We start from the raw sequence: 12,577 nt of genomic DNA, 5'->3' as shown, positions 1-12,577 counted from the left end.
GACAGAAGCCAGAGTCTGAGGCCTAGAAAGGAGAACTAATTATGGACCCTAGCTTTCACCCACAAATGGGTTGGCAAACTATGGCACCCAGGCCAAATCTTGCCCGCTGCCTGTTTTTGTAAGTAAAGTTTTATTGGAACACAGTCACACCCATTCATTTACATATTGTATATGGTTACCTCACACTATAATGGTAGAGTTGAGTGGACAGTAAGCCTAAACTGGCCGGTAAGCCTAAAATATTTGCTTTCTGACCCTTCACAGAAAAGGTTTGCTAACCGCTGATATAGAAGGGCTCAGCTGTCTCTCTTGATGTCACATCCAGAGCTCAGAGATGTTCCCTAAGCATTTCTCGTTTCCCTTAATGTTCACTGATAGACCTTTCATGCATAGCGTTACTCTAACTTGTTGAACGAAAAACTTTTATATTTCCACATGGCAGCACCTCTAGTGTTAATACCATTTTTACATCTCTTTCTTTATCTTTACCAGTTTTAAGGTTCCAAAGTATGGTCCTTATAGGGAATAGACTGGCGGCGGCTAAGGGGGAAGTGGGTGGGAGAGCATTGGATTGGGAGTTTGGGGTTGCATGGTATATATACCATGCAAACTGATATATACAGAATTGATAAACAACAAGGTTCTACTGTATAGCACAGGGAACTATATTCAATATCCTGTGATAAACCATAATGGAAAAGAATATGAAAAAGAATGCATATATATGTATAACTGAGTCACTTTGCTGTACAGCAGTAACACAACATTGCAATTCAACTATACTTCAGTAAAAAATGAAATTAAATTTAAAAAAGAATGGTCCTTCACTCAAGTATACTGGTATCTGATGAATTCATCAATTCTCTGTTACTTACTTTACACCCATCATGATTTTATCATAAGCCCCCTCTTTGATAAAAGATTCTTAACCTTAGGTAACTCTACCTAAGGTATAAACTATAGGTAACTCTACCTTTTCACTGCTAAAACTACTGCTGACTATTTTGACAGGGCTTAAGACACACATGAGTTACAGCCTTGACAGTTTCTTCATTTAAGATGGTCCATCAGGGTCTTAGCTAGTCAATTCTTAAGTCTTTCAAATGCCCGATCGCCATCTAGTGGCAAAAGTGGGCAGTAACTGAGGGTTTATACTCAGTTGGGTTTATACCGAGCCTCTTTTGACCTTCTGCCACCAATATTATACTCAATGTGACTCCATATAGCAGCTCCCTCACCCCAATCATCTTACTCTAGAAGAGGTCAAAATTACAGTGTAACTGAGGTTAGGATCTACAAAAACCTCAGAGACCCAAAGAACAAGTCAGTATGTGAGCATTGACAGCAAGAGATCTTCAACTCCCAAAGCCTTCACTATACAGCTGGATAGAGAGATGTACACAGTAAGCAAAGGACAAAGGCGGGGCTAGAACCCAGATTGCTCTGCCAGTGCTCTCCCATGACACTATCCTGTGAGAAGACTTTGGATTATTATTCTGAATGCAGCCAATGCAAGGTTGAATTTATGTCCATAGAGTAACCTATTTTAAGTCTATTTTTTAAATCAACATCTTAAATTGTGAAAAAAATCATTTTCTTGAAGTATTATTATTTCCTTTAAAAAATTTTGATCATGAAATCTTTCCTCAGGCAGCTGCTTTCATTAGCCAGTTCCCTGCCCTACCTAAAATGGTTTTTGAGAACTGCAATAAGCCCTCCCACCTGTGGGCACACCTAGCAGAAAAACTAAGATACAGAGTGAAATCAAAGTCAAGGGAACCCTATGTGATCCTTTATGCCACACTGACCTTCCTTCTGGGGGGAAGAGCCATTGGGGTCCGATTGCAAGGTAGACTCTGCGGCTCTAAACTCTTGCTCAGAACTTGGCTCTGCAGATTTATTTTCTGACCTGGCCACTCACTTTTCCACATCAATGACCCCTTCTAGCATTTCTCCATTTGTCCACTTGTCTCAATACTTTCTCTGTCCACTGCCCTCCTACTACTACTGGTCCCTCCAGCTTCCCTTTCTCACCAATGATGAGGATGATGAAAATGAAACAAACAATTCACAAACAGTTCACATGAATCTTATTAAAAACAAACAAAACCAGGTTTGAATCTTGGATATTTTAGTCACTTCTGGACAAAGACCCAAAAGAGTACATTCTATGAACTGTTGTTAATGTTTCCTATTCCCAAGGCTACTTACTAGTTAAAAGTAAAGGGGCTGTTTTGTTCCTAAGGTCTCAATAAATAAAATCTGTTTGCTTTTCACAGATGGACTCAGAGTTCTCCCAGTTTGAAGTTTTGCATGACGAATCTAGCTTATTAAATGCTAAGTTGGAGAGATTAAATACTTGACCTTTTTTTTTTTCTTTTTTTGGCCACGCTGTGCAGCTTGCAGGATCTTAGTTCCCCGACCAGGGATTGAACCCAGGTCATGGCAGTGAAAGTACCGAGTCCTAACCACTGGACCACCAGGGAATTCCCCAATAACTGACCTTTGAAAACATGTTTTTTAAACCTCCACAAGATATTTTCTCCTTGCTGTGGACACCATGGCTTTTTAGTAAAAAAAATCTAAGTGACTAGAATATGTAAAGGAGTTTAATAGGACATGGATGTCACTAAACAAATGACTCTTCAGCCTCCCAAATAATAAATGTCATTTCAATAGTGGGATAAAAATGAAACCCAAAACTGAGATAAGATTAATAGGTCCAGACTGCTCAGAGAAGTTTGCTCATTATCACCCAGAGCATCCAACCAGCTGGAAGCAAATTCAATGGCAAATAACACCTGCAGAGTAACATAATGTCTAGAACACAGCTTACACAGAGTATGTGTTTGTGGCAGATTGACTGCAGCAATGGCCCCAATTTTTTACATTTCCCTGTATCTATTTCTCTCACACTAACTCTGGATTTAGACATGTGATTTGCTTTAGTTAAGTGGGCAGTAGCAAGCATGAGGTAAGTAGAGACCTGCACATATACTTGCATGTTTCCACTTCTTTTCTTGGGCCCCTGCCACAACCATGGGAACCTGCCTGAGCTAGCCTGCTAGAAGGCTGGGAGACACACATGGAGGAGAGCTGAGCTGACTTAGCCAAGGGCATCCTAAATCAGCCAGACCCTGGCTGACTTGCCAGCTGACTGCAGATGCACAAGTGAGCCCAGCCAGAAGCAGCTAGGCCTGCTAAATGCATGAGAAATAATAAATTATTATTAAATAATAATAATTCTAGGCTATGGAGTTTGGGGATGGTTTGCTACACAACATTGTGATTACAGATACAGTATTCAGTGCTTTCTCTGCTCATTCAAAGAATGCCTGATTCATAGACATTTACACAGGGTTTTCACATAAAACTGCTATTTATTGTGAAACAAAGAACCTTGTGTATTGTCCAGAGTGGGAAAATTTTCTATTAAAAAATTCTATCTATAAAAATACTAACTGTAGCACCTATTTATAGGCAACAAATTTTTGTTCATCTTTTAAGTCTTACCTGCTCTGTGAAGACTTCCCCATTACCCTGGGAAGGGTTTTTTCCTCCAGGCTTCAACGTGTCTTGCACAGACTTCTAGCAACGTACCTGTCTCTCTGTATTGTAATGGACTATTTGCATTTCTCTCTTCCCATGGACTAGGCTATGAACTTCTAACAGACAGTGGCTAAATCCTTCCATCTTTGTACTCTGAGAACAGTGCCTGATACATATTAAGTGTATCAACTCAATGAATGTTGAGGGAACGAATGAATGACATGCAAAGACAATTGAGACAATGGACTCTGTCCTAGGAACTCAAGACTTGAGCATTAAAAAGTGACTTGAAAACAAAGAGTTACACTATACGGTGACCAATGCTATAATAAAGCATGTCAAGTGTTTATAAATAGCAACTAATTTTGTGTGTGTGAGGGTAGAGGGCTGAGCAGGAAAGGTTTTAAAGAGGAACCATCTAAGCCAGAATTTCAGTAGGGGTTGTGGCATGCTGGGGTGGGGTGGGGGTGAAGGGGAGTTCTGATTTGTAATATTTGCTGATATGTGTGGTATAAATACCCCCATCACAGCTGCTTTTCAAGTTAAAAACTGGCTTGCCAAATTCCTGAATATTTAACAACCAGTTCTCCCTAGCTGGTAAGAGCTGGCTCCAGCCTACTAATGGATGGGGATGATAGGATGGATTCAGGGAACAGGAATTCCAGGAGGGCAACAGGTGGTACAACTACAACTAATAAATACAACACATGGTAATCTGGGAAGTTATAAGCAGTAAGCTGCTGAAGCGTCAAGGAGGGAAGAGTCAGGGGCTAGATCGAGAAAAGCTTAAGTATACCAGGCTGAGGAACATGAACTGTATCTTACAGGTGAGCCACTGAACAGTTTCAATGGAGGGAGTGATACGACCATATTTGGTCTTTAAAGAGGTCACCCTAGGAGAAGTGGAGATAGTAAATAAGAGGAGAAATTAGAGACAGGAAAGCTAGTTGGGCAGCTATTGTAGTTGTCCCCTGAAGTGGTATAAAGGCCTGAGGTAGGCAGTAACTGAGGCTCTGGAAAGGAGACCAGTTTAAGACATATTTCAGAGGCAAATCTTTAGAGCTTGAGAGCCAGTTTTTTTGTTTTGTTTTGTGGGAGGTGGCGAGAAAGAAGAAAGAGTAGACAATACCTCTTAGGCTTTTAGTTTATGTGTCTGGGAGGACTGTACTTAAACAACCAAGCAAGAAATGCAAGAAAAATGATAAGTTTTTGTTTGGGGATGTGTGTATGTGTGGTGTTGCATAGCAGTAGGGAGGAGGGAAGGAGAGGTAGGGAAGGTTAACAGTCAGTTTGGCTGATTTGAAATGTCAGCTGAACATCAAAAGAACACATATCCAGCAGTGATTCAGGAGAAAAAGAGGTTAGCAAAGAAGATTCTGGAGTTGTCATCATATTGGGGCAATTAAAGCTATGGGAGTAGATGAGATTGCCTAGGGAGAAAAACCTGGCCATTTGGATTAGACCAGGTCACAATCTAATCAGACTTGATCAGATTTCCCTTTTGGGATGATCTCATTCAGGTGACTTATAAGAATGGACTGCAGAGGAAACACACTAGCTCAAGGAGACTAAATGGGAGCTATTCCCTTCCCCAGTACAAAATATGACAAAACAAAACAACATACAAATGGAACATAATCAAGGTTTTATACTATCTTAAGCCAGTACTGCAGGACCTAATAGGTTTCGCTCTTTTTGGAGCTCATCAGCTGCAGGTAACGGCTCAAATCTAGTCTGATACAGCATACCTGTATAGCATTTTACCGTTTACAAAGCCTCCCATTCACAGTCTTCTACTTACCATATTCTGACAATTCTCGGAATTTCCTTGGTACTAACTAAAAGAAGCTTTACATTTAGGTGCTGAAGGCTCTGCTGAGGCAAAGTACCACATGATTCTTTTTGCTAAAATCCCCAAGCCAACTGTCCAAAGCCTAGGCTGTCATCTGCCATATAAGAAGGTCTACTCTATTCCTGGAACTACTGCGGCACAGATCCAATCATACCGAGGCACAGAAGGCCTCTAGCTGTCCAGAGAATCCTGCTGGTCCTACATCCCTGCCCTCCTAGGTCTAAATTTTTAGGGCTATTTTTTCATCCCTTTTATGCTTCTGGTAGTAAATCTAGAATCAAGGTTAATTTGAGAGAAAAGGAACAAAATAAAACTAAAACATAGAAATCTTCAAAACAGAACATTTTATTGCGACATTTCCTGAGGATACACTGGACAGCCCATACAGACATACATAAATATGCACCAAACACTGGAATCCACGGGTACCACAAAGTGTGTGGTAAGCTACCATTTGTGTACAGAAGGGTAGAAGAGGACTATATATACGTATTTACTTTTATGTGCATAAAATATCTCTGGTGACCTTAGGAACTGGGTGGCTGTGGTATAAGAGGTAGGAAAGAGACTTTTTATTGTATACTGTTTAGAATTTTGAACATGTGAATATTCAAAAAATAAAATTTAACACATACCTGCACTCTTCTCTTATGCATTTAGCTGTGTGTTGATAGGATAGTGCTGACAGAACCGAGCCTGGCACTCACAAGGCTGACCATCTTTGTTTTTGTGGTTCTTAGAGCCTCTTTTTAATATCTTCAGAGTCTTAATTTTATCTCGGCATTCTCAGAGAACCAGAGCCCCAGGACAGAACATTATTTTAGTTTTCTTTAGCAACAGTTTAGTTTAAAACTTAAATGGATTAAGCTTAAAAAAAAAAAAAAGCAAATCCTCACAAAAATATCTCCTACTGACTTTCCTTCATAGTTCCTCAACTTCCTTAATGAAATAACATCAAATAACTGGACTGAAGAAAGCTACGAAGAAAGGAGAGAAATGAAAATCACATTTCTGAAAACAATATAAAGAAAAGCGTAGAGAAGGATCTGTGAAAGAAGGAACAAAACAGTAAAAGCACAAAAGTCTGAGGACAAATTTGGAACACTGTATTTCAGTGGCTCATGCAGCAAATGGAAAGGTATATATATTTATGCCCATTATGTTAGAGAATGGCGGGTAAGGTGTGACATAAAGGTATGAAATGGGTTTATGAACCTGAAACTAAAATTTGTCTCATCATGTTACAGACACTGCCAGGTCTCTGGAAATACACCAGCCTCATATCATCTTAATGTTTATTCTGACATTCAAGAAAATCACCATCAACAACCAATTTTTGTTTTTAACCACCGTCTTGGTGGCTAGAAGAAAATGTTTTCAGCCAGCTGTAGACAAAAACTATGCAAAAAGTATTACACTAGATGTCTCACACCTCATGGAAAACATGATTAAGTTTTTACTTTAGTTCTAATCAGCCAATTTGCCCTAGTATGGCTAAACTAGTATGGCTCTAGTTTATATCCAGCATTTGTTCTGATTGTTGGTGCCTGTCATTCCAGTTGTTTAATATTTTAAATCTCATCCCTGATCTAGTATCATACATCCACAGGTGCATGTGGCCTGATAAATACTTCTAGATGGGCCAAGACCAAGCTTGTGAAAATGCATGGCTAACCTAGAACCAAGCACGCCCATGACACTTGAACACATCTGTGATGGAGTTATCAAGCCACTGGTTGATTTTGATAGCTCTAACCAAATGTGTGTGTGATTCTGAAAGAAGTATTCTCAATTTCTAAAGGAAGTACTCTTTCATAGGTATGAGTCAGAATAAGAGAAATGCAAAGATGGGAGAAGAGCCAAATCTCCTGTCCATTGCAGAAATCCCCTCCACAATGTATTTATCCAGTAAATCTTTGCTTTGAACACTTTCACTAATAAGAATTTCTCTTTTTCTTGGAGTATCTCAATCTAATATTCTCATTGAATGTCAGACCAGTATATGGCTCCTTCTCTTTCCGTTCCCTAAAAACGATTTTCAAAATCAGCTTTCTATTTTTTTCTATATTTTTTCTTTCATAGAGCTTTCTTTCACTCTCAATGTTCAAGGGTTACTTCATGGTTGTCTTTGGGCATGATCTCTCATCTTTAGTCTGGTATTCCTAACTACCTCTGAGATATGGGTTTTTACACTTAAAAAGACCTAACAATATACTTCAATTTCTTTAAAATCCCTTCCCAATGTATATGCTATCTTTGCTGTGTATTTTCTCTTTTTTTTTTTTTTTTTTTCTTTTTGCGGTATGTGGGCCTCTCACTGTTGTGGCCTCTCCCGTTGCGGAGCACAGGCTCCGGACGCGCAGGCCCAGCGGCCATGGCTCACGGGCCCAGCCGCTCCGCGGCATATGGGATCCTCCCAGACCGGGGCACGAACCCGTATCCCCTGCATCGGCAGGCGGACTCTTAACCACTGCGCCACCAGGGAGGCCCTTTCTCTCTTTTTTTAAACTCAATAATAAATTATTACTGTTTTATACAACCTGTGTGTGTTTTAACTTAGTCACTTTGTATTTTTATTGTTCTCATTTTCCTTTGCATCTCAAATAATTATAGATATTTTAGAACTTCCTTTAAAGAAGGATTTCTAGCAAGGGTCCAGTACTGGCAATTCTCTGTTTTTGTCGTCTGGAAATACCTTAATTTTGCCCTCTTTCTTGAAAAATATTTTCGCTGGATATGATAGTTATTTTCTCTCAGAACAGTTTAGGTATCATTCCACTGTTCCTGGCTTCCTCTATTGCTACTGAAAAATCAGCTGTTGACCTCCTTTGAAGACAATGTCTTTTTTTCCTGACTGCTTTTAAGACCTGTGGCTATGACGTATGTCTGTAACGTATGGATTTAAAAAAAAAAATCCTGCTGGGGATTTCTTGGGCTTCTTTAAACACTGCCTCTGTCCCATATTCCTTCTTCTTCTTTGAGTATTCCAATTAGAATACTTCCTCTATCCTCCATGTCCCTTAAACTCTCTTTCAGTCTATCCTGTGCTGCTTTTCCATATAACTTCTTTAGTCCTATCTTCCGATTCACTAATTGTTTTTTATATTTCCCTGAACATCATCTCCTATATTCAATCCTTTATAACAAATCCTGAATGATGGACTCTACCTTCAAATCTCTGATTTATTCCCAAATACTCGATTCTATTGCTATCATCCTAGTTGTGGGCCTTATTTGTTTTTAGCTAAGTTAGAGGAATTTGGGGGATCTAAAACTTAGCCTGCACATATCTAAGACTTGAAGCTTTCTAAAATACTGGACTTTTATTTGTTTTGTTGGTCTCCTATCACAGAATCTTTATCATCTCCCTCTACTTAATAATGGGCTGAGCCCCAAAATATCATTTTTCCAGGATCTGGTCCCACTTTGCCTATCCAAGCAGATTCTCAGCCCAAAATAGGCCTATCTTCTTTTTTACCTCCCACCTCAGTCATGTGCATTTTTGCTAACATGCTGTTGATCCAGTCTTCTAACCCAAATTATACCAATCCTTTCAGGCCTCTCTTTTGCAAAGTTTTCCCTGTTAACTCCCAACATGCTCAGTCTGCTTTCCAATTTCCTTGAGTTCTTGCACGTTCAGTACATATTTTAAATATCTTGACTCAGGTATAATTCTTTAGTATTTGAAGTTGAGCTATATGTAGCTTAACCATAATTCTAACCTAGGTCTGACTCCAAAGTTTGTTTTCTTTCTTTTTTTAAGATAATTTTATTTTATTTATATATTTTTGGTCACGCTGCGCAGCTATGAGGGATCTTAGCTCCCCGACCAGGAAACGAACCCATGCCCCCTGCAGTGGAAGCATGGAGTCCTAACCACTGGACCGCCAGGGAATTCCCGAAAGTTTGTTTTCTTTCTAATATAATAAAACTGCCTCTCACTATTCAATAAATATTTGTTTATTTGCATAAAAAAGAAACCAGATACTATAAAATCAGACATAAAATGCTTTACATTTCACTAGTTTATCTTAGCTTGGTTGGAACAAAACAATCTTAAATGGCATAAAAATTTTAAACTTTATTCATGTAAGTAAATTTCTCAGGAAATCCCCTCAAAGGGGATTCTGCAGCAGCTTATCAGTAAAGATAAACATTAGCTCCTTCAAATATAACCGCTCGTTCTCTGAATCTCTAGTCAAACTACACAACACCATCCTTCAGGGTAAATGTTATTAACCCCTAAAGTTGTAAGCCTAAAGGAATAGCTTACACATCTGGAAGTTCACTTCCAGGGACCACTCCAGTGTTAAGGAAAAGGTACCAAAAACCTAGTTTTATAAATTATTCTAATGTTGATAAGCAACTAATCCAGTTAAAATAGGTTGCACTACACCAATGTTACGCAATTCACTTTATAACAAATAGCCATTATGTCTAGACTAGACTTTAACAATTCAGTGAGAGTGACTGTTATTTGGGGCTTATAATGCAGAAACTTCTTTCTGTGTTAAAGTGCTCTTGTCTCTCTTTTTATTTCTAAATAACATAAAAAATCAAATTGAATCTTGAGTTATCTTGAATAATTTGTACAGTCAGTTTTATATATATAGAAAACACACATATATATAAAAAACACATGTATACTTTACATATATATATTACATTTATTTTTTTTTACGTTTATATATATGCGAAAGAACCTTCTTGGCATGTATATTTTTGGAAGATAGTTGCTTAATTCTAGGCCAAATAGGGGAGGATAGACTGGAAAAGGTAAACTACTCTTAGTATTTCTCTCATAGGACAGTGTTTATCTCTCTTACCTTTCCTGTCCCGTCCTTCATCAACACATACTGGCAGACTTCCTAGGGCAATGCAGAAATCCAGACAAGAGAAGGAAGCACACTAAAATAATGGAGGACAGGCTACAGGAGATGGACAGTGTCAGACATCATGTGGGAGAAAAGAAGGAATTATCACAGTTAGCCACTTTGTTTAAGGGAAACTAAAACTAGTTATTTCAAAGGTAGAGAGATAAGAAAAAAAAGAAAGATCTTTTACTTCTTTGTAGAAAGGCTCTTTTCAATAAGAACAGAGAAGAGTTGCAGTTAATTTGGAAATTTGTCTTCAGAGAAACAGATATAACTTAGCAATAGTACAAAGGAACAAAAGATAAATAAGATTTTTCCAATTCCAAAATATTAATCGAGAGATATAATTACAGGCTTTGAGAAAAGAAAAAAAAAATCAGAACTATAATCCAGAAGCAGTTAAGAGAGTTGTTCTACCTTTCTTCTCCAAGAGAATACAGACTATTAAAAGCAATAGGAATCTCAATGTTTATACATACAAATGATGAATGAGGCATATGTGCTTAAGTATGCTTAATTACACGGTCTTACACTATAAAAAATAATAATATTGTCATACTTAACAATGAAGTTCTAGGAACTGAACAAAGTAGTCCCAGTGAGGAGCTTTATCACATTAGGGACAATTTTTTGTACATATTTGCCTGGTGTGAAATACCTCCTCTACCTCTGCCCCTCCTCAACCTGTGTCCCCCTGTACCCCCCCACGCCCAATCTAGATACCACAGTGCTTGAAACACCACCATTGGGAGACAAGAGTCCTTCAGATTTAATACAGCCTTTGTAATTTGGTATGTACCTTTCCCCGCCAAATGTAAGATGCTAGGAAAGTCTGAAGCTACTCACACTAGCAATGTGATTTTGTTTCTTCCAATTAGAGGTAGTTGATATAAAGGTGGATACCTGGATGGATCAAGGTATAGGAAGAGGGGCAAAAGAGGATATGGAACCTAAGAAAAACTATTTTACAACCTTGGATACAACCAGTTGCTTTATTATGAAAACATTATAGGTTAAATCCTCTGTATATGTGATTTAGGCATGTCTTTCAAATTAACGTTTAATTTCAACAAGTTAATTAAAATTATAACATTTCTAAAAAAGGTAAAGGACATTTTTCTCAATGCCATATTTTCTGTAAAGTAAAAGGCAATTTATTTAACAATGAATTCATTTTTAAAATTTGAGTGATTTTATCAATTCTGATAATATCTAATTAGTCTATCCAAATTTGTTAAATAAAATGCATACCTCATATTCTTTTCTGCAAACTCTGGAAATATCATTTTTTGAAGATGCCTAAAAAATAACAAATTTCTGCATTAATTTATTTAATCCACATTAAACAAACATTAGCTCCAGATATGCTAGAATTTCACTCTAACTTTTATGGCTTTAATCTCACATAATGACACAGTCCTTTTGTTATTTCAGAAACTAGATAACTTTGAAGGAAATGTAAATCAGAGGACTTTTTTTTTAAAGCTGAATTCCATTCTGTAGCACATTTTCTTGTGAAGCTCTGAAGCTCTGCTGCAGTGAATTTTCTTGTGAAGCTTTGCTGGGGCATTTATAGTTTACTTTTTCTAACTCTTCATGTTTTAAGTTCCCATATGAGCCAAGATCCATATATAACAGAGGAGACAACTAAAGAGGGAAAGGCAATGCCAGGCAATTAATAAGTTATTTTTATGTAATTTTCTTAACAAGTTTATGTAGAAGATATTATTCCTTCTACAGATGAGGAAACTGACACACAGAAAAACAGAAAGTTATTTACTACATTTAAGTATACACTTTCTATAAAAAACAAGCCAAAACAAATCTGCTGAGGGGTGGCTGTTCTTCCACATGATGATAATCCTCATTTAGAGATGTAGTTCCAGAGCCATGGACTCTGGTTCCTTGTTCTATTTCTTCCTGTTCTATCACCTAGGCTCATGCAATTCTGAATAGACCAGCTGATGAGGACAAGGAAAGCAAGAAGCAGAATGGACTGGCAACTATTCTGTGGCCCACTAGATGTACTATAGATCAAACGCTCTACAACTCAGTTTCATCTCAATGCCTGGAGGAGAACAGCAGATAGCTAGGCTATGTGCTGCCCAAAGAGTGTGGCTCAGTGGTCTGTATGAAAGCGACCATGGCTCATATACTCCTGTCTAGAGACCAGTCACTAGAAGGAGAAAATAAGAGAAGGCTTTCCAGTTTAGTTTTAGGGACACTTAAATTTCCCAGTTTTCCATACTCCCACCATTTGGAGTATGAGGAGCCAGGAGACCAGTTTTTCCACAGCACTCTG

The 12,577-nt window shown here is 38.1% G+C and overlaps 1 protein-coding gene across 1 annotated transcript in view; it reads right to left on the bottom strand.

Moving 5' to 3' along the window:
• The window catches only part of RECK (reversion inducing cysteine rich protein with kazal motifs), a 74,051-nt gene that overhangs the window by 41,449 nt on the left and 20,025 nt on the right, over window positions 1–12,577 (bottom strand). Inside the window, exon 6 of the mRNA XM_060101959.1 lies at window positions 11,527–11,574. Coding sequence (XP_059957942.1) covers window positions 11,527–11,574 — 48 coding nt within the window. The remainder of the gene's footprint in view (window positions 1–11,526; window positions 11,575–12,577) is intronic.

The sequence above is a fragment of the Mesoplodon densirostris genome, chromosome 6, assembly GCF_025265405.1.
Source record: "Mesoplodon densirostris isolate mMesDen1 chromosome 6, mMesDen1 primary haplotype, whole genome shotgun sequence".
In the NCBI taxonomy this organism is placed as follows: domain Eukaryota; kingdom Metazoa; phylum Chordata; class Mammalia; order Artiodactyla; family Ziphiidae; genus Mesoplodon; species Mesoplodon densirostris.
The sequence above is the reverse complement of the archived record's forward strand: the minus strand, read 5'-3'. Positions and strand labels throughout refer to the sequence as shown.